The 26867-nt window shown below is 34.8% G+C and overlaps 1 protein-coding gene across 2 annotated transcripts in view; it reads left to right on the top strand.

The window, feature by feature from the left end:
• The window catches only part of put (activin A receptor type 2 punt), an 85157-nt gene that overhangs the window by 39872 nt on the left and 18418 nt on the right, over positions 1-26867 (top strand). For both annotated transcript variants that reach the window (XR_010882852.1, XM_067287151.1), the window contains exons 5-9: positions 1590-1757; positions 1966-2205; positions 5775-5913; positions 17789-17919; positions 19005-19146. Coding sequence is in view for 1 of the 2 variants with exons in the window: in XM_067287151.1 (XP_067143252.1) it covers positions 1590-1757; positions 1966-2205; positions 5775-5913; positions 17789-17919; positions 19005-19146 (820 nt within the window). In the remaining variant the exon portion in view is untranslated. The remainder of the gene's footprint in view (positions 1-1589; positions 1758-1965; positions 2206-5774; positions 5914-17788; positions 17920-19004; positions 19147-26867) is intronic.

The raw sequence follows: 26867 nt of genomic DNA, 5'->3' as shown, positions 1-26867 counted from the left end.
CTAGAGTTTTATTATCATATTTGAGGTGAAGTGTTAGCAAAGCCTATTTGGCTTACAGAATTGTTCATTCTCAAAATCTTTTTTGATCAATTTTGATTAAACTTTGCCATTTTCCATTAACTGTAATGAGGACTCTAAAAATGTAATAAAAATTAGGGGTCCATGACTTCATTTTTGAGTTATAAGATTGTTTCACAAGTGTGCATGACAAAGCAATATCACATGAATCGCATGACTTCGTTATGTGATGTTTCATGGTTTTTAGTATGTCTTCTATGGGCTTATAGAATCAAGTTTATTCTGAAAATTTAATAGGCCGATTTTGATAAAACTTTGCCATTTTTCATTAATTGAGACAAGGAATCCAGAAATGTAATGTGGATCCATTTAAATGTAAAAAATCCAGTAATGAGTTGCTTAACTTTCTCGGCAATTGTGTTTTTGTACAAAGTAAAATTGCACATGTGGGACCATCTGTTATGATATTTTATTATTAAAAACTTTTTATATTTTTAATTATTATAAAATGGCAAAAAGCTTAATTTTGATGATAGGGATGGGTTTTACAGAAAATTGTAAATACTAATAATAAGTAAAATTATCATTTAAGTCCAACCGTACTCAAGGTACAACACATGACCCCCTTTATCTTCCCACCCTGTCAACCTTTTAACCACCAAAATTTAATAGCATCAATCTCCCTAATACACAAACCACCCTGCAAAAATTTCAGAAATTTTTGACAAAAAGCACAGGAGTTACTGAGCTTCAAAGAGGGTGAACAAAATCATGCTTTCCCACACTAACATACATACAATAAAACCCAGATTTTTTTTCATTTTTTGACATTTCAAGGTCCCAACTCTAAAAATGTAAAACTCTTGAGAGGATCATTTGTTTTTTGACTGATTAACCTATGTTTCCTCTGTTATATATAACAGATCTTGAAAAGTGAAAATAGGAGTCCATGACTTTGTCACTTTAACATCTTTGTATATTATCAATGTCCATGCTCTCTAATGTGACTAAGCATGCCTAATGGAATTTAACCTAGGGATCAAAAATAAAAACAGCGTTGTGTGTGCTTAATGGAAGTGGACATGAAAAATGAACAAAACACAAAAACAAAACAATTGATGGCTATTGCTTTGTTCTTGCATTGCATCTCCATGTCAGCAAGTGCAAGAATTCTCTCTCATGTGGCTGGCAGGTACAAGGTTAGCCTCTTTTGAGGCGGTAAGTGCAAAATTTGCTTGTCTGCATTTGTTAGGTATAAGGATTGTCTCTTCTATGCCTAACAGGTGAAGGGATTGCTTCTTTCTTTTTGGCTTGCCTCAATTCTGTCACGATATGACAAAGTTGTGTGATGTCCTAGTTGTAATTTAAATGATTACTTGTAGTAATTGTATAAATAATTGATATCAGAACAACTCTGTGTTTAAAGATAATTTATTAGCAATATAATTTAGTTATCATGAATATAATTGAGATGAAAGGCACTAATTAATAACCTAATTTGTTTCTTTTAATATCTTTTGAAATTACTAATTGTTAAATTTGAAATAAGAATAGTTTGTTTATTTTTACAGGATAAAAATTCTTGGTTTGTGGAGCAAGAAATTTATAGATTACCCCAAATGAAACATGAAAATATATTGACGTGGATGGGGGTAGAAAAGCATGGAGATAGTATGCATTCAGAATATTGGTTAATTACAGCATATCATGAGAAAGGTTCTCTTTGTGATTATTTAAAGGTAAATTATATATTTTTTAATAGAAAATATATTTATTGTAAATATTTAAATTTATATAAATAATTAATAAAACATTTAAGTATTATTATAAAATAAAATTTTGCTTGAATGAACACTTTAAATTTTCAATAATTTGTTTGAGTATCAGAAACATGTTTTTAATTTTTGATATTTAAATAATATATTTTACTTGTAATTTTTTCATTAGGCGAATCTTATCACTTGGAAGGAACTTTTGAGTATTGCTATATCTATAGCAAAAGGTCTTACTCATTTACATGAAGAATTACCCCCACGTAAAGGTGAAGGATATAAGCCATCTATTGCCCATAGAGATTTCAAGAGTAAAAACGTACTATTAAAACGAGATATGACTGCTTGTATAGCAGACTTTGGTCTTGCTCTTGTATTTTATCAAGGTCAATCACCAAGAGATGCACAAGGACAGGTATAAAGTTTTATAATTTTCTTAAAATACGTGGGGAAAAAAATTAAACTTTTGTTGTAATATTCTTTTGTTAGTGCATTTACAACATTTCTAAGAACTTCATTTCATAAAATCTCTAATTTTACAATTATTTGTTTCAGGATTATTAAAAATATAAATTTGATAATATCTTAACCATTGAACAAAATGTAAATTATTGTTGGTTATTAAATGGTTAAGATAAGTATATTTTAATATATTTATAATTAAAAATATATTTTAATTATAAATATATTAAAATATACTCATCTTAACCATTGAACAAAATAAAATGTTTTTATATGAGTACACTTTCACTGTTTTAAGTTTGCATAGTTTTATAAATATTGTTATGGTTAATTCTGGGTAACTGGGATTAGGACGGGAGTCTTACCCTTTTCTCCGGCTACAGGTTTTTTGAACCTGCCCACTTTGTCAGTGGCTGGCATGTTTACTTTTTCTGATCCCTTGAGGTTAGGATCAGTTTGTCAGGTCGAGTGGAGGAGGGAGAGAGGGGTCATTGGTAAGGCGTACACAATATACGAGTAAAGGACACCATTAACAAGAAAAATCAAAAATTTAAAGAATAACAATTAAATAATTACATAGACAGAAAATTGAAGATAACCATTTTGAGCTATCTCTTACATTTAACAGGACTAACTGAACTCTCATACAATTTTAGGGGGCCGAGAGAGAGAGTTTACACTGATTTTGATATCATACCTCTTTTCTAAAAATTTTGAGGTTCGAAAAGGAATCCTTTCTTGGGAACTTTTGCACTAATTAATAGTTTCTGCCTGACTACTATAATGATCACTGGTTACAATGTGACTGTGCACAAGTTCAAACGTTTGGAGAGAACCCCGGGGGGTGTATTGGTCTTATATTCGGATCAGCCTGGGAAAATGGTCATGTAATTAAGTGTTGTCAAAGATGAAGGTTGCTTTTGGCAGGTGTTGGGTCATAGGTATTCCTGGGACAATGATAAGATGGTGAAATTGGATGTCAACTGTGAACTCTGATTTGTGCAATACTAGATCAAAGATATTTGTATGGGCAAATGTCGACGTTCTCGAAGGAGAGTTATAAACTTTTAATGGTTGTTGTGGATAAACTCTAGCAGTTGTTGATGAAAAGGGTGACATTCAATCCCTTTTTCTGGCAATGTTATTTTAAAGATGGTGTTAAGAAATTAGTTCAAATAATTCGAAAATTTAGGTAAAAATATCAAAAAAAAAAAAAAAAAGGTTTGGATCTCTCATAATTTATTAAGAAACTAGAGAAATATTATGTAAATGTACATTACACAGAGGGAGGTTACCAGAACCTTATTAGATTTCAATATACAGAATCAAATAAAAGTGTTGAATAAGACCAATTAAAGTGTGAATTGATGCACAGAAAATAACCAGAGGAGTACAGGTATGGCATTTGTATGTGTCCTTATGATGGTTTTTGGAAAAATCAAAATAGTAGATGAGTATATTTGCAATGCACAAATAATTTTCCACATTTACTAAAGATGCTCTTGGTGATTTTAGATGAAAGAAAGGCCATTTGACCATAATTGTAAGTTAAAATTGACAGATAACCCATATCATCACATAACTCATGTCTGCTTTCAAATTGACTTTTTTAAACACACATAACCTATGGGTTATCTGCATGAAATTACACTAATTATTTTTTGTTTAATTCCATTAAATTTTAAAAATTTTTGATATTTATGAAAACTTAATAAAATTATAGAAGTTGACATTGTGAACAAATATAAATTAATATATGACACAGAGTACAATGTTATGACCAAATTAAACTTTTGACTAAAAGCTGAAAGTTTTGTTAAATTATACAGACACACTTTTCATACATTTGCAGCATCACTCAATACTTCAACAAATATTTTCAACTTGATTTACAGGCCTGCTTCAGGTTAGAAGCCATCAAAATATGAAGGAGTTCCAGGCCACACCTATTCCATGGCACCCTCAGTACTCAAAGGGCTCACAACAGAGATTGGAATCAGGACCCTGAAACTGGACGCACTACAGTTGAGTACAACCAACAACTTCATGCCTTGTATAAATAAATTGCAACCAAAACAGACACCAAATCAGCCTACGAAAGGTCCCCCTCTATATATACGTTATTGTGCAATGTGAAACACAAATCTGGCAATCTCGGGGCTCTTGGTGTGTATAGTGTTCTGGTGAGGGACACACGAGACTTGGTGTACATCAGCTCCACCAAACGTTCCGTCCAACAGAGTCCGTGAGCACAAATATGACATAGACCATGTACAACACACCCCCACCCTATCCACTTATGCCACTGACCTAGAAGTTCACGCGGACCTGTCCAACGCCAGATTGATAAAAAGATCCTTTCACACAGATCACATCAGGGCCCTTGAGGCCCTTGAAATATACAAGGCAGGTAGATTATCAACTTTAAGGATAATGCATTATCGTATGCCTGGCACTACATATGCGAGGAACAAGTTGTTGCTGACGTTCTGTGAGTGTATATTATTTACGTTTATACCAATTTCATAATTAATAGGCTTGCATGAGACACCCTATGTATTTATACATAGTTTGTTTTGTTAAGTTATGGCAATGCAACACTTGGGTGATCTGCCTAGGGTGAATGCCTTCTGGGAGGTCTTTTAAGGAAAACTGGCACCGTTCAGGTGTTACAGACATGGAAAAACCTGGAAAACTCCACGTGGCCAGCCCGTCCAAGCGAGGTGCAAACCCATGACCCAAACTCCCAGTGTTCAGAGTATGAAGACTGCTTAGCCACTAGTGGACATTTTATACGTAGATGGCACGCTTCTGCAACCGTTGAATACGGTTAATAACCGTATTCCAATTTTATTTTAAAATTTAACATTTGAAATTGTTTGATACCAGTCATTCTAAGTTTGAAATTCCTTCTCAATTTAACCTGAAGCAGACCTCGTGAGGCCAAAAATGTTCATTTCACGAATTTTAAACATTACTGGACATAAAGGTTTGTCGAGAGTGTTTGTATCTATTTATGTTAACAAAATATCTTTAACCTGTTCTCTGGTATTCCCAAACTATTTCAGGCTGAAACATGATGACCTTGACCAGTTGACCCGAGATATCTCGTTTCAGCATCGGAACGTTTTTAAACTAGATGTCACTAGTTGTTATAATTTTTATATTAAAACTAACTTCTGAAATATAATTTTTTTTGTTCTTACATTTATTAATATATATATTTTTTGTGAAAATAAAGAAATAATTTTGGACGATAAAATAGCCACAATTATTTTTTTCAAAACGTGTAATTTTCATTATGCTTAACATTGACAAAAATTCATTGTGGTGCAATACTCAACAGAGAAAAATTTCAACATGGGATAGGTTAATGAAATGATAATTTTTTGTCTTTAATAATAACTAAAATAATGAATCCATTATGAATATTAAATTTAATAGTTACATTAATAATTATTGTAATATTTAATAGTTAGTAAGATTATGCTAAATTATTTTTTATATATATCATTATATTAGGTTGGTACACGACGTTACATGGCTCCAGAAGTTTTAGAAGGAGCTGTAAATTTTAACAAGGATGCTTTTTTGAGAATAGATATGTATGCCTGTGGATTAGTTCTGTGGGAATTGATATCACGATGTTGTGCCCAAGAAGGTAATGTAAATTATTTTATAATGAATTTTGCATATTTGTTGTTATTATTAACGATAAAATACAATATAATGAGGTAAAGAATAATACAGTGGTGCCTCGTATAACGTACACCTCGAATAACGGACGCTGCAAACAACGGACTTTCTGTTTGGCTGTTACGTGACTCGAGCAACGGACTGGCTGCGAACAACGTACTTTTCCGCATAATTGGTGACTGCTCCATGGGTGCGTTCTTTAATAGCGGTCGCTCTGCGTCTCCGCTACTACGGGAGTGTGCTGCTGTTTGTAGACATTTAGGAACGACGGTGAAAGAAAGAAAGATGACGGCGCCCGCGCTATCGATAGTATCGTGATGGAGGAATCTATAATTCTAAAATATGAGCTTTAAAAGGCAAAAGAAGGGTCTCAATTGTAAAATTTAACTATAAAATAGATTATTTGTTGAAAGAGCATTCAAAAATAGCCTCGAAAAAAAATTCGTAAAGACACTTACATCACCGCGTGCGCTAACTCGCGCTTTCGCAATTTCTAAATTCTCATTCATAAAACCACATAATGGACCCGGAAACGAAACTATCTGAGCCATAGAGGACGCCTTGTTGCTTTCCACCGTAAACTACTGCTACAAGCAGCCGTTTTTGTTGTTCGACAGCGCGCACTCCCACCAGAATTTAGGAACGCGTTCCGCAGGAATTTTTAAACTGATGTTGCTTGTGCAGAGTTACGCGGAGGAATAAAAGAACGCACCCCATGTTCATTTTTTTAATGATACAGTACGGTTATTTTATGCTGCGGAACGAATTAGATGTTTTAACATGTATTTCTATGGGAAAATGCGTTTCGTATAATGGACGTTTCACTTAACGGACGTGCACCTGGAACGGATTAAGTACGTTATATGAGGCACCACTGTATTTAGAATAATATATTCATTATTCTTCTTATTATTATTTTATTTAGATTACAAAAAGTTTCTGAAAATTTTAATAAATAGTGATTACTACAATTGTTTTGGGATGTAGTTGAAATGATATTATTAATCAGATAAATAAAAATTCAACAATCACAAGAAATATTTGTAACCTAGAATAACAAATATATAACTAATGAGAGGATGGCTTGATGTTGGGATCATTAATTTTGATTAAACTTGAAGTTATAGTGCATCCTCAATGACTGACATGTGCCAAGCAGTAAGATGTGCGACCGGAGGGTCGGAGTCTCTTTGACCCCTCGTCAGGATGTGACACCACCGAGTCTGTCAAGACTCGGAAATCGCGACGCAGGTTCTTACGTCACGCGAGCGGTCGTGGGTGAGCGGATACGTTCGCTGTGGAGGTGGAGGTAGGAGAACTGAGGAAATGAGTCACTCAGGACACTGGCTAAGTAACAAGAATAACTTTAATAAAAATGTATAAAAATTTACAACACGACGCATAGCTAATAATACTCCTAGATACACGGAGAGAGAGAGTTTACAAACGCTTCGCCAGTTAATAAATACCTTGGTTAAGGAGATATGAGAGTTCCTTGAGCCGTTGGGTATCCACGATCCTAGACGGTATATTCCACAGAGGTTCACAATTTACAGAATAAACAGTCCACAATATAAAGCAATCCACACGGTAATATTTCCACGGTGTTAATTCCCGGTCTTCTAGGTGGGGTCGCTTCGGAAGTAGATTGGAAGGTTGCGGGAAGTTTTCCAGGGTTGGACTCGCGGTGGCTAACCAAACGACGACTGACTGGATTTGTCATCGTTCCTTCGTATTATTTTTCCACTTGGGTTTTTTCCATGAGGTCAGAATCTTGTTGTTAAGGGTCGGGTGTCCAATACGTGAATTACTTCTGAAAGTTCCAGGTGATATACGCCTAACTAGATGGATCATCCTCAACGAGGAAGCAAGTTCGTGGGAAATGATTTTTATGGGTTTCAACAGATCTTTTGATAAAATGGTGGAGGGACAAAATCGAAAAAATTTGATTGAACCCCTTCGTCCGTCCGTCCGTCACATCGCCCCGGCCTTTCCAAAATCGTGCTTGTTCTGAGTGAGCAAGATCGATTTTAATGAGTACAGGAATTGTAGCGGTTAAGAATTTTTTTCTCTCTCTCTCGAGGGTAACATGAATTATTTTTGTCATTACTACAGTTATCATTACAATTAATTAGTTCCGACAATATCCTGTTACACGCGGTATGTTAAAATTCCTCTACAGTGAGGGTTTGAACAAGAATAGTGTACTCTCTCTCTCTCATAGAAATAAAGCACAATGACGCAATTGTTTCGGCGTACATAAGATACATATTACGATTATCCCGATGTAATATTAAAAGTAGTTATTAGTTATAATTTAAGGTTGGGTGTGTGTGTTTTTCCCTCTCTTAGCTTTCCCGTTTTGTTACCTTGGGTTGAGTGTTATTTTCTCTCTTTGGCGGGCTAGCCTTTCGCTTGGGGATGCGACTTCTTCTAGGAGTTGGGAGGACCCAGGGATGGTCTTCCACCGGTCCTTGACTGCGTAATGCATAGGAATGGGCTGGAGTCGTTTCTCCTGGCTCTTCCCTGGCAGTAGGTTCTATAATTCTCTCTTCACTTTCGGATTCGTCCTCTATTTCTGTTCTCGTTTCTGATTGCAGTCGAATTTCGGCGAGGATGGACTCATCCCAAGGATCTATATTGGTCGTGAAAGATTGCTGTATGACAATCATACAGCAATCTTAGTTGTGTTACTGTTGAGCTAGGAGATTGGGTTAAATCCTTGGATCCTTCGAACTCTTGCCTAGCTGTGCAGTGTTTTAGTTGATTGGCATGTACAGTACTTGGATCTGTTTTTTTGTTTGTATGTTTTCAATGAGAAAGGGGACTTAATTTGGATATGATGCGAAATGGGCCTGACCATCTAGGTGCTAACTTTCTTTTTAATCCTTGAGCGAAGACTACTTCGTTGAGGAAGACTCGGTCACCTAGCTGATAGGTCAGGATTTTGTGGGTCCGGCGATGTATCCTTTGACGTTCTCTGGCTGCTTCTTCGGCATGTTCTTGTGCTAATTGATGGGCGTTAGCCATTCGAAGATGGAGCTCTGATGCAAAGTTATCTTCGACATCGTATTTATTTATCCTTTGACCTTGTCACTCGTCCGACTGACCTTGTCACTCGTCCGAGTCGGACGAGTGACAAGGTCAAAGGGGTATAGTGGGTCTCGTCCGTACAGCAGGAAAAATGGACTATTGTTTGTAGAAGCGTGGACAGTAGTATTATATGCAAATAAGGCGTAGGGAATCCATTCATCCCAATCTCGTTGGTCCTTGGCTACGTAGTGGGAAATAATGTCCACAAGTGTTTTATTAAATCTTTCGACTATTCCATTACAGGCAGGGTGATAAGCTGTGGTTAGAAGTCTTTTGATATGAAGCAATTCGCATACTTCCTTAAACATCTTGGAAATTAAATTAGGAGCTCGATCTGTAAGAAGCTGGATGGGCGTTGAATGATGTAAAACGATGTTGGTAACGAAGGCTTTGGCGATAGTTTTGCTATGAATATCGGGTAAAGGTATCACCTCTGCATATTGGCTAAAATGGTCGACAAAGACCAAGATATATTTATTTCCATTAGTTGTAATCGGCAGTGGGCCTATAATGTCCATGGCCGTCCGTTCAAATAGGTGAGTTAAGGGAGCGAACAGCTGTAATTCCGCTTCCGCTCGTTTGTCTTTTCTTTTGTGTATAGCGCATCGTTGACATTCTTGGCAATGAGTCCTGATATCTTTGTTCATGGTTGGCCAATAAAATAAGGTTCTAAGTTTCTGTTGCATTCTTTGTGCTCTCAAATGTCCTCCGACAGGAGTATCGTGGTAAGTATGTAAAATATATGGAATTAGGACGGATGGAATAACTAATTGTTCAAAAAAGTCTCCTCGATTGATAGGTTGTAAATGATAAAGTGCTCCTTCTTCGTCCAAGAAAAATTGTTTCGTAAGATGGGGATCTTGAGTGGGTTCATCTTCGAGTTGTTGAATTATAAGACTCCATTTTTTGTCGCGTCTTTGTAAATCTCGGATCTGGGCCTTCGAATAGATAGGGTCGAGTTCTTCAGTCTTTAGAATTTGCCTGATAGGAATTCGGCTTAACTCATCGGCATTTTTATGACAATCGCCAGCTTTATGTTTTACTTCGAAATCAAATTCCTGCATGAATATAATCCAGTCGGCTATTCGAAAGTTCGTACTAGAGTCTTTATTACTCATGAGCCATCTTAATGGGCGGTGATCTGTAAGAATAATGAACTTTCTTCCGTATAAATAGGGCTTGAAATATCTGGTAGCCCAGACAACCGCAAGGCATTCTTTCTCAGTAGTACTATAATTTTTCTCGGCTTTCCACAATATCCGACTGGCGTAAGCAATCGGCATTTCTCCTCTTTCATCCTCTTGTGATAATACTGCCCCTGTGGCCTCATTAGAAGCATCTGTGGCTAACAAGAAAGGTTTGGTAAAATCGGGGGATTTTAAAAGTGGGGCCGAGGTAATAATTTCCTTCAGTCTTTCGAAACTCCGGTCTTGCTCTTCTCCCCATTGAAACGGACTGTCATTTTTTAATAAATCTGTCAGGGGCTTTGCGATATCTGCATATGATTTTATGTGATGCCGATAATATCCCATTAACCCTAAAAATGATTTAATATCATGTTTGTTGGCAGGTCTAGGGAAAGTCAATACGCCCTGGATTTTGTCGGGATCTGGTCTTATCCCTTCGTTGGAAACGTCGTAGCCCAAGAATTTAATTCGTTGCTGCAAGAAATGGCATTTCTTTGGTTTTAATTTTAAGCCCGCGGCAGCAAGGCGCTGAAAGATTTGCTCTAGTCGGTGGAGATGAATTTGGAAGTCCGAACTAAAAGTCAAGATGTCATCCATATAGACGAGGCAAGTTTTTCCCTATAATCCATGAAGAATGAAGTCTGCAGCCCGTTGCCAGGATGCAGGGCTCCCGCAAAGACCCATAGGCATCCGATTCCAATGATAATGGCCATCAGGGCTAGAAAAAGCGGACTTTTCTTTGTCTCTTAGTGCCAATTGCCAGAACCCCAAAAGGGTGTCCATCGTTGAGAAATATTTTGCCTGTCCCATCAAACTGAGGGCTTCCTGGACCAAGGGCAATGGATATGAGTCTGTCTTGGTAACTTTATTGAGCTTATTGTAGTCTATTACCAGGCGCCAGAGCCCTGGCTCTTTCTTTTTGACCAATAACGCTGGAGCTGACCAGGGGGATTTCGAGTTTGATATTATTCCATGATCTAGTAATTCATCAATGATCTCGTTCATTTTCTCTCTTTGAGCGTATGGTATTCGATAGGGAGGTTGATATATGGGAGAAGCCTCTCCAGTATTAATTTTGTGCTCCACTACTTGACAATATTCCAAATCATAATCGTGAGTGGCAAAGACTTGTTGATATTTGTATAAAAGGTCTAATAAAGGCTGTTTCTGGTTTTTCCCAATGTGGGACCAGTTGAATAATTGACTGAACTCTTCCTTGGTAAGATTTGAAGTACTGGATTTGTTGAGAGGACTGGGGACTGGGTGTTGCAGGAAGTTTGTCTTCTACTGCCTTCATGAAGATTCCTACCTTTTCGCCTTTCCCTAGTTTTCTCTGTTGAGTGGAGAAGTTGGTTATGCGGACCGGCACTTGTCCGTCTTTCATAGTTTTTGCCAGGATATCGGTCCCTATAACTTCCTCTTGACTATCAGTGGAGGACTCTATAACCCCAATTTGGCCCTTTTGCTTATTCCTGATACGTTGGCCACCGTAATTATTTTGGATCTCAGGGGAAGGTTACAATTTGCCACCAGACGTACCTCTCGAGGTTGTTCGGAATCAAAGGGTTTTTTCTGATCATTGATAACCTGGGGTATTGGTCGATTACGAATCGAGTAATCTTTGGATGGGACCTGTGCGACTCTACGAGGTCGTCCTCTCTCTCCTGGCGCTACGATATTGGAGTTGTTTGAATTAGAGGCTAGTCGAAATGGGACTTCCTCCCCTCCTGGGAGGATGAATGTTTCTCTTGCCAGACAAATCGTCAACTGTTTGGTGGTAATAATATCTCTTCCTAAAAGTCCATCACACGGGTGTGTAATCTGATCATCCACCACATAACACGAATGAGAAAATTGCAAAGGGCCTATGTCGAATTGAACCTTTATGGCTCCATAGGTAACTATGCCATGGCCCGTAACACTTTGAAACAGAGTCTCTCCCCTACTCCAGTTCCGTTCTACCGGGGTCATTCTGTGTGCTAACGATCGGGATAAGAGGGTGACTTTGGACCCGGTATCTATGGCTAGATGAGCCGTATATCCGTTTATGTTGCACGAGAGATTGAACTCGGAATCTCGGTTGAATGCCCGGATTCCTCCCCTACTTCTGAACCGTGAAGGCCTTCCCTTTTGGGAGAGGTATAGGTCTCCTGCGGTTGGCCCTCGCACATTTCGGTATCCTTCCCCTTTAGGAAATTTTTGGTAAGTATCCCTCTTGCGGTTCCGCCAATTTACCTTACTAATTTGCCCATATGTCGGCTTCCTGGGTGGTCGAGAATTGGTTCTCCTTCGGTCTGTCCTCGATCCCCTTTGTACATTTCTAGACCCATATCGGGGAGCTTATGTAGTATCTCGGTTCTTGATCCCATTTCGATCTAAAGGAGGATATCGGGGCCCCTGGGAGTCTTCGTCTAGTCACCCTTGAAATGGGTATTGGGATCGGGATTCACCATATGCTCTAGGGCGCCAGAATCTGGGGTTTCTGTGTTGCGGGCCTCCCTGCCTCCTTTCTTGAGTTCCTAATCACAGGGCTTAAAGTGACTCTCTTTTTTAGCTTTTTTTCATAGCTCCTCTCTTTTTTAGCTTTTTCTGAGAAAAACGCACTTTTTTAGCTTTTTTCACTTCCCATGTGAAATTTTTTTTTCGTAAATGCGCTCAGGAGCGAAATAGCAACCAGCACTTCCCCGTATGCCTTATGGACCGTGCGCGACATGTTAAGGCACTGTCGTATACACATGTAGTGTACTACATTTATATAGACTAACAAAACGAGGAGCTTCCCAAAACTTAATACTCTGCACATGCTGTAGGAATTTGCCACGTGGGTTCTCTTTACTTGTATCCTTGTGAAATACAGATCTCCGCAGCGCTTCAATATAATCACGCTGCATTAAGTCAAGTACACTTCTAGTTCAGCGTTAAGAGTGATTTTTATACAGCATTATTTTTAGCATTTGTATTTATTTAAGCGCAGTGGACAAAAGAAAGAAATAGATTTTATTTAATACTAACAGTAGAAACTCATGTTTTAGCAACGGAAAATCGTATAGAACCCAATACTTTCTGAAGTAAGTTGCTAAGCAAACTTCTTCCCAACCGCCTGCTATTCTTTAGCTTAAACGATGACATTTACTCGTTTTTGACTACCGTAGAAAAACCGGAAAAATAATTGTTGAGCAATAATAAATTTGATTTCTACTGTTATTATTAAATAAAACATTGTAGGACACTCGTTTCAAAGCTTGTATCTTTCTAGCACTCTGTAAAATTAAAGATCGAGCGAATCTCGTGCCAGGAAATACAAGATTTTAAACTAATATCCTAAATATTAATAACTTCTGTAGAGACAATCTTTAGACAAAGACAAAAGTTTGGTTTTAAGTGGGTGCTTATATATTTGGCATGCACCATGGTTTTCTGCATTCTAACGGTGTCCTTCATTTTCCATTTCGACAAACTATAAAACTCTTCATGCACGTGCGCATTCAAACAGCTGCGGTCAATCCAGCACCAAATTAAAAAATTAATTTGTAAATATTTAGCATCGAAAAACCGCTATTTTCACTTTAATCTAGCTTTTCGATATGCTTTAGTCGAACTCGGTCAAAAAATTAATTTAATTATAATTTATTGAAGATTTTAATATTTTAATATTAGAAAGTAATTAGCATAAATTACATGGTGTCATGTCTCATCTTCGCTCCCGTTCAAGTTTATTGTCCTATACATGCGCCGATGTTTGTTTTTAGTTCAACCTCGACCATTTGGTTATGCAAAGTGGGGAGACGGGCATCATGTGATCGCGTACCTGACTTTTTACAAGTTTCCTTACCTCGAAAGAAACTTGTATTTTTTCTTGATTTTAATTATTATTAATTAACTTTTTTGATGGATTCTTATATCTTTGCATTATCTAAAGTTGCAGGTATAAATGCGTAAAACTTTATTTAAAAAATTGTTTTTCTTATATTTTAAAATTCAAAAATAAATTAAATATTGGAAATGCTAAACTATAAGTACAGTGTGTTTTACATTATCATTGCGAACAGATACAGCCAATTATTTTATAAACGTATTTATTATTTCAATTTTTATAAGTTATTTAATTTGATGCAACGTAATCAATTAATTACTGTGGCGTGTTAACATGAGCGTAGCCAGGAAAGGGCATGGGTGGGCACACCCCCCAGTTAACCTGGTGCTCCCCCAAAACAAAAAAAAAAAAATTACAGCCCGGCCCCACGCAGTTAACTTGGTGCCCCTCCCCAGAAAATTACAGCTTCTACTAGGCCCCCCATAACAACGTGTTAATTAATATGGAGGCGAGACTCGATTCAATTACTTTTTCATTTCAGACGTTAATTACAGTGTTATTTTAATGTAATTTTATACATAATGTATGTTTATTATAATTAATAAATCTATATAGGAATAATATCTGTGTCTAATAAAACAAAGCGATTATAAAAATGAAAAGCATCTCAATCTTTTGTAAGCAAAATTTTATGATTTTAATTTTTAAAAAATGAGATTTTTATTTATAATTTTTGTAATTTGATCTATAAGAGCAAAAAACTAAACTTATCAAATATCAACTCTCTGTAAATAATTTCATCATTTACTTATTAACATCAGATTTGTTAAATTTCATGGGATTGTATTATTTTTCAACTTGAGGGTAGTAGAAAGCTTTGTATATTTTCTCCGGTGAAAGTAATAGACTCTGCCAGTTCCCCACTGTGAAGGACAACAAACTGCTAAATGTTTAATTACATTGTTTTCATAAACTCTCTTCTCTGTTAGTTGTGAGTCGAATGACTAACAAATTGTTTTATTGTATTCAGGGGAATAGATTTGGAGACTAGTATTACCAGTAATGAATGCTGTAATTTTATTTTTAATCATTTAAAAAATATTGATAAAATTACCAAATAAATGATTGGATCACAATTACTAGTGGTATTGCTATATAACAGACATGGGCAAATGAGACTCTGAGAGCTGCATGCGGCTCTTTTTGAATTTTATGTGGTTCTTGCTGAAAGTGTTAATTTCTGCTTTTTATTATTATTTTTACAGTTTTATTTCCACAATTTTGCAAAAATATGTTTATTAAAAAAATTCAATACTTCTATATTATATAATAAAATCCAGGTACAGAACTGCAGTACAGAATAAAAAAGTACAGAACTGCGGCTCCCATGCATTTTGCAAAACCTACATTTCGGCTCCCACTGAACTTTTGCTTGCCCACCCCTGCTATATAATGAACATGCAACCCACTGATTCTGCCAGAAGTTGTTTTTTTTTCTTCTTTAATTACATTTTTTTATGAAGAAATCAAAAAATGTACCTTGAAATAAATGGCATTTGAAATTTGGCATGTTATATGGAAACACATTCTGGTAGTTATGTTACTATTCCATTTGCTTTGCTGTGTAACGGTGGGAATTCTGTACGGGGCACATGAAAACTTAATGCGGGCCTGTTCTGGCTTAATGCAGTCTTACTGGTCACTTTTCTGGAGTATAAACTCAGCCTAACTATTTTCATATTTAATCTTATCAGTCCACTTAATAATCAATCTAATATCATATGCAATGTTATTGATACAAAATATGTGTTCGTTTGTGTGTTTTTTTAATAATGCCTGTTTTCGTTCATTTTAACACTATTAGCTTTTTTAGCTTTTTTCAGTGTGAACTCTCTTTTCTCACTTTTTTTTTATTGCCATGACTGCTTTAAGCCCTGTAATCACTGTAATTGCTTCTGTATTTCCGCTAAAGTTTCCTCTAATGGCTTAGGAGTTGTAATATTATGGTCCTGCTTCGAATCGGTAGGATTATTTATACTTCTAACTATTGCTCGTGATTTCGCCGTTAACCCGTTTCTGTCCGCGCTAATTTTAAAAAAAATTCATAATTAATAATTAAATTATAATTAAAAATAATCCAAACCAAAAAAAAAATGAAAGAAATGTGTTAATTTTGAAGAAAAAGCTTCAAAGTACAATTTCTTTTTTCTCGCCTTAGCGCGAAATCTGACACCCATGAGTCATTGTTTACACAGCTGGATGACCTTGAGAACAGCTGGTGTCGTCTTTCGCGGGACATTCTCATGAAACTCTCAGGAGGAGAAGGATAAAAAGTAGGGTGAATACTAGATGGCGGGATATTTCAAAATTTTTTTTAACCTTCTGTGAATTGTTTTTTCAGATAATCTGTACCAGATGCTTTCCATTCAGCATTTCTCTCTCTGGATGACTTAAATCTTCCTCCTTTAATGATTTTGATGAAATTTCTGTCTTCTTGTGGTTTAGTTATGTGGGGGTGTCCACATCTATGTTGATTGGAGACAGTTCCTTGTGCTTTATATTTAGCTATAATTTTAGACACTGCACTTTGTGTAAGTCTATATTTCTTTTATATTATACATGTTTTGCAATTATCTGCTGCTTTTCACCATGCTTGTAATATGAAATTATCATCTTTATTTGCATCACTCAATTCTGGTGTTTTTGACATAGTTTTAGAATGCAAACATTAAGCACAAGCACAGTTCTGCAGATTCAATTTGAAAGTGTGATATTACTCAATAACAGTGTCACTAAATTAACTTTAATATGGAACATGCCCATCATATTCTAAACATTTGTCCCTGTTATATTAGTATTCCATTCTTTTATCTCTACTCTTGATTAGTAAAATGAGTCATACTTTTCATGTTTATGCAAATATAGCTTCTCAAATTTGCATAAGAAATCAGCAAGCAAACATTAAATATTTTTTAAAACTTCCCTATAAAATGTTGTGATGCAGGAATTTATAACATTATTCCATACTTTTGACCAGGGGTTGTGTATACTTAAAATATAAAATAAACAATGGAAAGTAAAGAACAAAATTGTTTTCAACAGATACAAATTAATACATTTCGAAAGCAGAGTCCATTTGATTGTTATTAATCCTATTAAAATATAGAATACTATGTTAGTGTAATACAGTAAAACTTCTCTAACTTGAAGCTCCAATGGCAGGAAAAAACTTGAGTTACAATGATTCAAGTTAAAGAACAATAGAGTAAAAAATGCTGACTCTGAATAGATAATTTGTACTTTTATCTCTCTTGCATTATATGAAGAATCATTGAGATTTTTTTAACAGCTCATGTAACACCAGCAAACTGTTCAATGTAACTAATGGAATTAAACAGTTTTGCAGGTACTGTACATCTTGTTGAGATAAAGCAAGAGAACCTCTTGCTTTGGACTGGAATATTGCTTGAAAATAGTTGTATCTACTCTCCAACACCAAACTGTTTGAAAATTTCATGGAGATCCAATAATTAGAATCACTTTGGATAGATTAAATATTAAAATTCAAGTTGGATAAGTTGAAAGTAGCATAAATTAGTGTGTAGGGACCATGAAAATATTTTTTATTGTTAATTGAAAGACTTAAATTGATATAATACCTACAATGTCATAATGTATATATTATACCATTATTTGTTATTAATGTATAATTACATTTAAGATATATAAATTTTTTTAAATTTTAGGTCCAGTAGGCGAATATTTATTACCATTTGAAGAAGAAATAGGACAGCATCCTACACTTGAGGATATGCAAGAAGTGGTGGTTCAAAAGAAATTTAGACCAAAATTCAATAAAGATTGGAAAAAATATCCAGTAAGTAAATTTTAATTTTTATGCAATTGATTATATGATTTAAGCAGTAAAATTATATTACTTGTAATAGTTAATAACCAGAAATGGTTTTTGGTTTTTAATATATTCCAACACAAGTAAAAGGTTTTGATACATTTTAATGAATAGATTTATTTTTAATCTTGATAAATAGAACAGTTTACTGTTTGAACACTAATTGAACGATTTAATCCAAATGATTTACACCAAAACATGAAATTTTAAACAAGGACAACATTTAGACAGAATTATTGTTATACAAGACCTGAATGTTGTTGAATAAAAATTACTTAATGTGCAGTATATTTAAGAATGTTGATTTATTTAAAAATCATGGAATTATTAAGCTAAGTAAAAGTTAGTTAATAATCTGAAGTTTGCATATTCAACATTGTTCAGTAGCAAAAGTGACAGTTATAGTTACAGACTAAATCTATGTGCATGGCAGCATTTAAGTTACTGTACAATCATGCTGGATGCATGACTACATGCAACTTAGAGGGGACATTGTTCTGTAGATAATGGATGGATTTTCTACCTTTCCTATTTCCCAAAATTTTTATTAAGCAGACAGCATGATGATATTTTTGGGAAACATATATTTCATTTGAAAACTATATTGCTTATCTTCAGTGTCATTGTTTTGTTGAATTCTTTGTTGAGAAACCTGTAAAAACCTTGTTAACTGGGACAACATTTGAGCCAGTATCATATTGTAAATGTGTAACAATCATTTTTATTTTCTCCACAGAAGTGGCTGTTTTTATAAAATCTCTAGGCACAGTTGTTTATAAATCAGTTATCCCTAATGTGGGGAGCAGGCATTGTTCAGCAACTGTCAACTCTGGATTAGATGCTGCTTGTAGATCATTCTTTGTTTCATTTGTTCCCATTGACTTTACTGGGACAAGTGAAAATGGGTGCTACTGAATACTCTCATCTTAAATTAGCAAAGTGCTGTCTGTTAAGAGAGTTGTTGTTGTTGTTTTTAACTAAATGTTAAATTTTTAGCATAAATAATGCTATTTAAATGTTTTAATAATAATGATAAATCTGATTTTAATTAGGGATTAGCAGCTGTCTGCGATACAGCTGAAGATTGTTGGGATCATGATGCCGAAGCAAGAGTGTCTGCTAGTTGTGTATTAGAAAGGCTTTCATTATTAACTAAGTCTCAGTCATCAATATCTACCAATAATATATCTACAGGTAATAATTTTTTAATGAATTTTTAAATAAACAATAATGTTTATAATATATAAATATATTTTAAATATATAAATTTAAAAGATTTTATTTAAATATATAAGAGTATGCTGAAACTAATATCTCAAATATTATAGTAGAGATAAGAGACTTATCACACTGCTACTGGTAACATCAAAATGACACTTCTATCATCAGAATGCAACTTTATTACTGGTATGCATTCTGATGACAGACCTGTCATTTTGATTTTACCAGTAACAGTGTGATGTAGTACTAGTACTAGTAGTGTACTATAGTATTTGAGATATTAGTTTCAACAATTTTTGAGGCAAGAAGCTCTTTTATAATATATAATACTAAAATTTATTCTCTAATATTAAGAGTGAGCTAATATACTTTTATAATTCCAAAAGTATGTTTCATTGATATTTTAATAGTAATTATAATTCAATAAAAACATTTTCTTTGTGTAGATCTTAATATGAATTTATTTATTAAATTAGATTGTAAAATACAGTAGAGTGTCGTTTATCTGAAAGCCAATTAACCGAAAGTGTTCCAGTAGGACTGTATCGTGCTGAATAGAACGTTTTTGATACTAGATTAACTTCCAAAATATCATTTTTCGTTTTTTTATTTTTCAATATATTTATTTTGTTTGTACAAAATAAAGAAATAATTTTTAACGATAACAATAGCCACGATTATTATTTTAAAAATTTACATTAGGCTTAACATCGATGAAAATTCAACGTGTAGTGACATGCAATGGAGAAAAATTTCAGCATGGGATAGGTTAATATATTTTTTTGTACATAATCGGTTATCTGAAAAATAAGTTATCCGAACAACCCCAGTTCCCAATTGATTCGGATAAATGACGCTCTACTGTAATCAGTATTTAATAATAATGCATTATTAGATAGGATTAAGAGAATGAATGTGATTGTTTAAAATTGAATGTAATGTTTGGATAAAAACAAAACTGAATTTTGAGATGTATGTCATGTGAGGTTGAATGCCAACTTTATGGTATGTGAGATGGAAATTAAAAATCTTGCAAAGAAATATTGTCTATTTTGATACATAGAGGATGCAGAAAAAGTAATTACATTGCTTGAAACAATATCTTAATAGAAAAGTCTCATTGTAATAACAGTTGTTATTCTCTTCTATAACCTATAGTCACAAAATACACATGTGACTAATGTCACGTGTATTTTTAAAGGATATGTAGAAATTATAATTTAAGTTAGAATAAATTTTCTGTTAATAACTACAAATATGTACAATTGAAATAAAATCAATAAATATATTCTTATTTTTATTATTGGATCATTTTCAGTATATACTATACTAAAATTTATTCTCTAATATTAAGAGTGAGCTAATATACTTTTATAATTCCAAAAGAAAAAAAGAACTTAATGGAGTAATTATTACCAATTCATAAATTTAAAATTTTAATATACAGTAGAGCATTGATTATCCGACCCCCGATTAACCGACTTATCGGTTAACCGACCGCGTTCTAGTCGGCAAATTCAAATGTCCGCTAGTGATGTGGCGCTACAATATTTGGTTATGTCTTGGCTACTTTAATATTATTATTGTTAAATTTTTGCATGTTTTAGCTGGCAGCACTGGCACTGGTTTAAATACTAGCCTCCCTGAAAGGGAGGCTAGTATTTAAACCAGGCCTAATACACTATACTAATAATGTATTTTTTCATACTTTTCAGTTATCCGACTTTTCAGTTATCCAACCAACCCCAGTCCCCAATTGAGTCGAATAATCGATGCTCTACTGTATGTACAAGGACACATGAATCACAGGGTGTTTCATGTGAAGATCCAAAAATATACACTTTTCCTAGTAGAGTTTCATTTGAAATAGGTGTCCCTGTCCCTCTATGAAAGAATGAAAAGTGTGACATACTTTTATCATTGTTATGAAGCTCTATTGAAGTCATAAAAATATATAAAGTGGTTGGCATTGGTTAAATTTCTTTCAAGTCATTAGTTTGTATGTAACACTGTGAGATTGTGTGTGTGTTTGTGTTTGTTTATTTTTTGTTGTTTTAGTGTGTCAAGATATTAAAGTTACAAGTTACATCTGCAACATTTTTGGAAGGCCATTTAGTAGATTTGAAAGCACTGTGTGATTAACATAGGATTATTTAAAATTGTTTGTATTTGAAGCAAGAAAGATTTTATTCTTGAATTAGGTTTAGCTTTTTATGCTCATAAAAATTCTAGAGATTTTCATGAAGAAATGAATGAATCCACATTTGAAAAATTGCTTGAAAATAATATAATATCCAAGATTTAACAGTAAAAAATTATCATAATTAACAATCTTTATCACAGCATTAGTGATTGATTGATATAGAAATTATCCAATTCGATACCAATATTTTTTTGATCCTATTTGATATCCAATTAAGATATCACATTTAAAAAATTCTTAACTTTTTAATACACAACTAATAATGTATAAAAATAAACATACTAAGATTCACATTTGCTTGAAATCACAGAAATTAGAATTTGCTTAATCCTGATAAATACATAATGTAACACTGATTTAATTAATTAAAAATAAAATAGAAAATGCCATATTGGACTGAATGTAAGTCTACCTGAATATAAATTGATTTTGGAATCTTTCAATCCTTCCAATTTTGAAGTCATTACATTTTGAAAAAATTAGGATCTGAATAAAAGCCAATCTTTTATTATTAATTTCAAAAAATTAGAAATTTGCATTAAAAAGTCTTGAAAGTCATTGAAAAAATACTTCATCACTCATTTTCATCAGAACTCTTATTATTGTCATTCCTGTTTTCTCTTTCATTGCCATCATGCTCTTAGCCTGCTTGAACAGTGCATCATCCTCTGTTCTGTCCAAAATATCAGTGATGGAACATTTCTGAAAATCATTTATAATTGTATCTTCACCAACAGTGTTTCAAAATTCTATTATTATTCTAACTTTTACAAGAGTATATGCAATTTGTATTACTTTTTATGTGTGATTGATTATGAAAGTTAGCTGCATTTAATTACATTTCTTTCTTTTCAAAACTACTTTAGTTAGAAATAAAAAATTTTTAAATATGTATTTACAAATATCTGGGAATCAATCAGCATGATAAATTTTTAATTGCTTTCTTTTAATTTTTACAAATTACATTTAAATCATACCTAGTTGATTTGCTCTGACTATCCCTTGTCAGGTCTAGCATCTAGCAATGGAAAATGGTGAATCTGATTTTCTCATTGAATCTAATGACCAGCACATGGTAGAAAATGGTGAATTTATTGTTGCCACACTTCAAGGTATGAAAGGCTTAATGAGCAAATTATGAATGAACCAGGGCTTAGATGGAACCATGCTCTGCTATCATGTTGAGTTTTTTGTCTTATCAGAAATGAAGAAAACAAATTCGGTCCTTTCTCACTATAAAACTACTTTCTATATCATTACAAAAGAAAAACTATTGGTGCTGACTGAATATAGTGTCCCCTTTAGTTTTCCTTAGTTTTTTGCTTACACATTAAATACGATTACCAACACAGAGTTCTATTGAGATTATTATTGATCACATTTCAGTTTTGAAAAAATTATATTTGTAATTTCAAATTTTTTAAAAGAATTCTTTTGAAGATTTTGGTGTGTGTGTGTGTGTGTGTGTGTCTACTGTGGAGCAGAATTATACACCAGTGCAATTTTTAAAAAAATGTCTTTAATTATTTAGAGCTCATGGATAAAATTTTATATAATTTTTTAATGTGTCTTCTAATGACTTATACCAAATATCATCCTAATGGATTAATCCAAACATTAATTACACACTTATCGTAGACTGCATAACTTATCAAAACAACATACTCAGAACACCTTATAGATTTGCAGCTGTGTTTATTAGGTACTAACGAAATCTATAAGGTGTTCTGAGTATGTTGTTTTGATAAGTTATGCAGTCTACGATGAATTATAATTTGGCAACGCCGGCCAAAAAGTACCGAACCTTAGTATTGAAGATTTGCAGAAACGATGCAAAGCTTGAGTTCCTGACAGATTGTAGAAAATACAATGTCTTCTTAATGTCGATTTGGAGATTACGTTTACCGCATGGATGTGCCTCTCTAATCCCTAAACTAAGAGCAGTATGTCTAAGAAAAGCCATCCGCTCCACACAGCGTCGAAGATTTTACTTACTTAAAGAGCTTATTGAACTTGAAAACGAACTGTATGAGCATGGTCCACCTGTCTTAACGGAAGCTAACGCCCATGTTGTAAGCCTAGCTACGCAAGTGAAAGACAGACTAAAGACGAGGTATGAGAAAAAAATGGAATGGATAAGCACCAAGATACTCGTTCTAGAACGCAGATAAACCATACTGTTATATGCTGGGATAATATCACACTTCCCACATACGTGAAAGAAGCTTGTAAATATGGCCCTAAATACGCCCCAAAACCTAAACTCACACTCGAAAAAATCATGCCGGAAATCAAGCAGGCAATAGAGGGACTCAGCGAGATCAAGAAAGAAACGTTTAGATGGGAAGTCGCGTTCAAAATCAAGCATGCAAATAGTAAAAAAGACAGTGACCCCATCTGGTACTATATCAGGAAAAGTAAGGAATGGCTGAAAGCTAGTAATATTGTGCTCACAAGGGCAGACAAATCAAAGTACTTAGTGGTCATGAACAGAAGCACTTATGACAACCTAATGTTAAAGTACATAAAAGACACACAGTGTATTACAGCGCACCCAAGTGCAATAGTGAAACTACAGGCAAGGATTAAAAAATTTGCAATCACACCGCTGGCTAAAGAACTGGGTCTGACAAAAGTCGTAGTCCACTCTCCCTCGATACCTAGGCTATTTGGGTTCGCCAAAACTCATAAAAAAGATAAGGCATTAAGGCCTGTGGGTAGATAAAGGATGCACACCCACAATTTTACTAGAACAGTTGGTTAACGGCTTCATTAATAAATATTTACCCCAGAGTCCTTACAGCATAAAACAACCCCTAGACCTTCTACATAAAATGGCTAACATGAACCCACAAGAAGTTAAATATATGACCCTACCCCTCTGTCAAGCTGGAACCATGCTTCTGTCATCTAAGGATTTCTTTTTACGCGTGATCAAGTCCCCAGAAAAGAAGAGAAAACAGATAGTAGAGATGATGCACCTAACCACATTCTCATCCATCTTTAGCTTTAATGGCGTCACTTACACGCAACAGAAGGGTGTAGCCATGGGTAGCCCCCTGGCAGGTACGTTATGTGAGATGATCCTAAGAACACTGGAGAATGCACTCCTGCCAAAATATGCAACGCAAATCGTAACTTATGCAAGGTACAGTACGTTGATGATGTGGTTGTTTTCTGGAATGTCAAACCCAACTTACACCAATTCATAACGGACATCAACGATAACAAATTCGGCCTCGAGATCGAACTTGAGCAAGAAAATGATAAGCTTATACATTTTCTAGATTTATCTATACAGCTTGACAGCCAAGGAGCTTTCCGTACTAAGGTATACAGAAAGTCTACTTACAACCCAATCTTTATCCCATGGAACTCGCATGACCTGCCAGCGTACAAACTCGCAGCATTCAGAGCGCTTGCTGCATGAGCACACACACACTGTAGTAGTACCCAAGACAAAAACAAAGAGATGAATTACATCATTAAGCTAGCTAAGAAGAACGGGATCAGTCCTAAAGCTTTCACTAGCCAGATTACGACATGCAATAAGGGGCGAAATGTCCTAAATACAGAGGAGTTTACATTGATGGACTACAGGGCGGAACTGGGCAGCATCTATAGACGTATAGGAACCGCTACAAACAAAAGAATAATATATAAACGGAATCCCACTATATACCAGCTGTTAAGAGCGGATAAAGACGCCATGGACACTAACTCCCTTCCGTGGGTTTACAGAATCCCTATTACGGACACACGGAGGCAGAATAAACTGTTTTACATCGGAGCCACCAGAAGATCACTCAAGGAAAGGCTGGCGGAACATCAGAGAAATATAAGAAGCGAACAGCCATGCACAGCGTTGGCGACTTACGTCCTGGCAGATCCCCAAGAAGTCCAAGCTGAATGGGCCCAAGCAAGATTAATACAAACAGTTTGCAACATAAAGCACCTCCGTTATACAGAAGCTTGGCATATCTGCAAAGCAAGCCAGAAAGGACAATCTATCAACTTCAGAGAGGCTAGTAAAGTATCTGCATCTGGCGCTCAGGCGGTATGTAAACGTCAGAAAAGCGGATAAGCGGAAGCTTACTCAAGGACAGAACCTGTTAGTTATTGTCTCTGCACAGCTCCTCTCCTTCCCTATGTTCTTCGTGCCGTTCGGTTTGCACTGTATTTTTATTTTTATGTCTGTATTTTATTTTTAATGTCTCCATGGAGCATATTATTTTTCATTGTCAGTTATTTATTTTTATTTTATTCTCATGTATTGTGTTATTTAATACGCATCGATGTAGAGATGGTGCACGCAATTCTCTTTAGAATATTTTTAAAAACATTCCAAACACTTGTTTGTTACTGCAAATTGTCTTTGTGTTTGATTTTTTGATATTTCCCGAAGAAGGTTGTTAAATACGACCGAAAACGTTTGTTAGTACCTAATAAACACGGCTGCAAATCTATAAGGTGTTCTGAGTATGTTGTTTTGATTAATTACACAGAAATAGACATTTCTGTATTATAACTAATACTTGGATATTTACAATGAGAGTCAAAAATTCAACATTTTTATTCATATCTTATCTCACAATTATTTCATTTTTTTCTTTTGGCCAAAATAAACAGGAAATAGATTAACACTGGAATTTCTGTAATAGCAGTGTAATGAACATATACAACCAATTTGATAATTACTTATAAATATTTTATTTAATGCAATGAACAGTTATACTGATTGGCATTATATTTCTGTAACTGTTTGCTATGTGCAACTACACTGTGTATTATAATTGTGTAGAATGAACAAATGACTCAGGACTCAAAGTGACTCACAGTTTTTCAGATTGCTCACTATTCACTACTATTTTTTAAAAACCACCTTTCTCACTAATTTTGAGATCTGAATATACATTACATGCTATATACTGTATTTTGGATACAATTATGATGTGTTTATGAGATTGTGACAAAATAGATGGGGTAATCATTAATAATGTATTCACCTCACAAGAGTTTGTCACGATGCCGTCTGTTGGCTAGAGAAAGTATAGTGATGTGAGCAGCTAGAGGTACTAGCTACTTCCCATGAAGTCATCTTCGATGGCCGAATGGCCAAGTGGTTAAGGTGGCATCCTACTGCTCTAGGGGCCCCGGGATCGAATCTGAATGGGTCGAAGAATCCCCAGGAATTTTTCGGGGGTGTCCCGTCCGGATATGTCGGGCCTTGTCCCTCACCATCCAGCAGGTCCATTATGGGTTTGGCCAGGCTCCGTAATGGGCCTGCTAAAAAGAGGCCCTCTTAGTGCCCACAGGGCAGAAATAGTTAAAAAAAAAAATAGTAGTAGTAGTAGTAGTAACCTTGAAGACCCAGCAGTCACTAAATGTAACAAATTGGAAATGAGCTAAGAACGTTATCAAACTTGCATCATTTTTACTTCAAATTTTTATTAAAATTTCAAAATATGAAAATACCACTAAGATAATTCAA

This window comes from Centruroides vittatus, unplaced genomic scaffold (genome assembly GCF_030686945.1).
Source record: "Centruroides vittatus isolate TY-2023 unplaced genomic scaffold, ASM3068694v2 scaffold_435, whole genome shotgun sequence".
Lineage (NCBI taxonomy): Eukaryota > Metazoa > Arthropoda > Arachnida > Scorpiones > Buthidae > Centruroides > Centruroides vittatus.
Note: the sequence above shows the minus strand (reverse complement) of the source record. Positions and strands in the feature narration are given on the sequence as shown.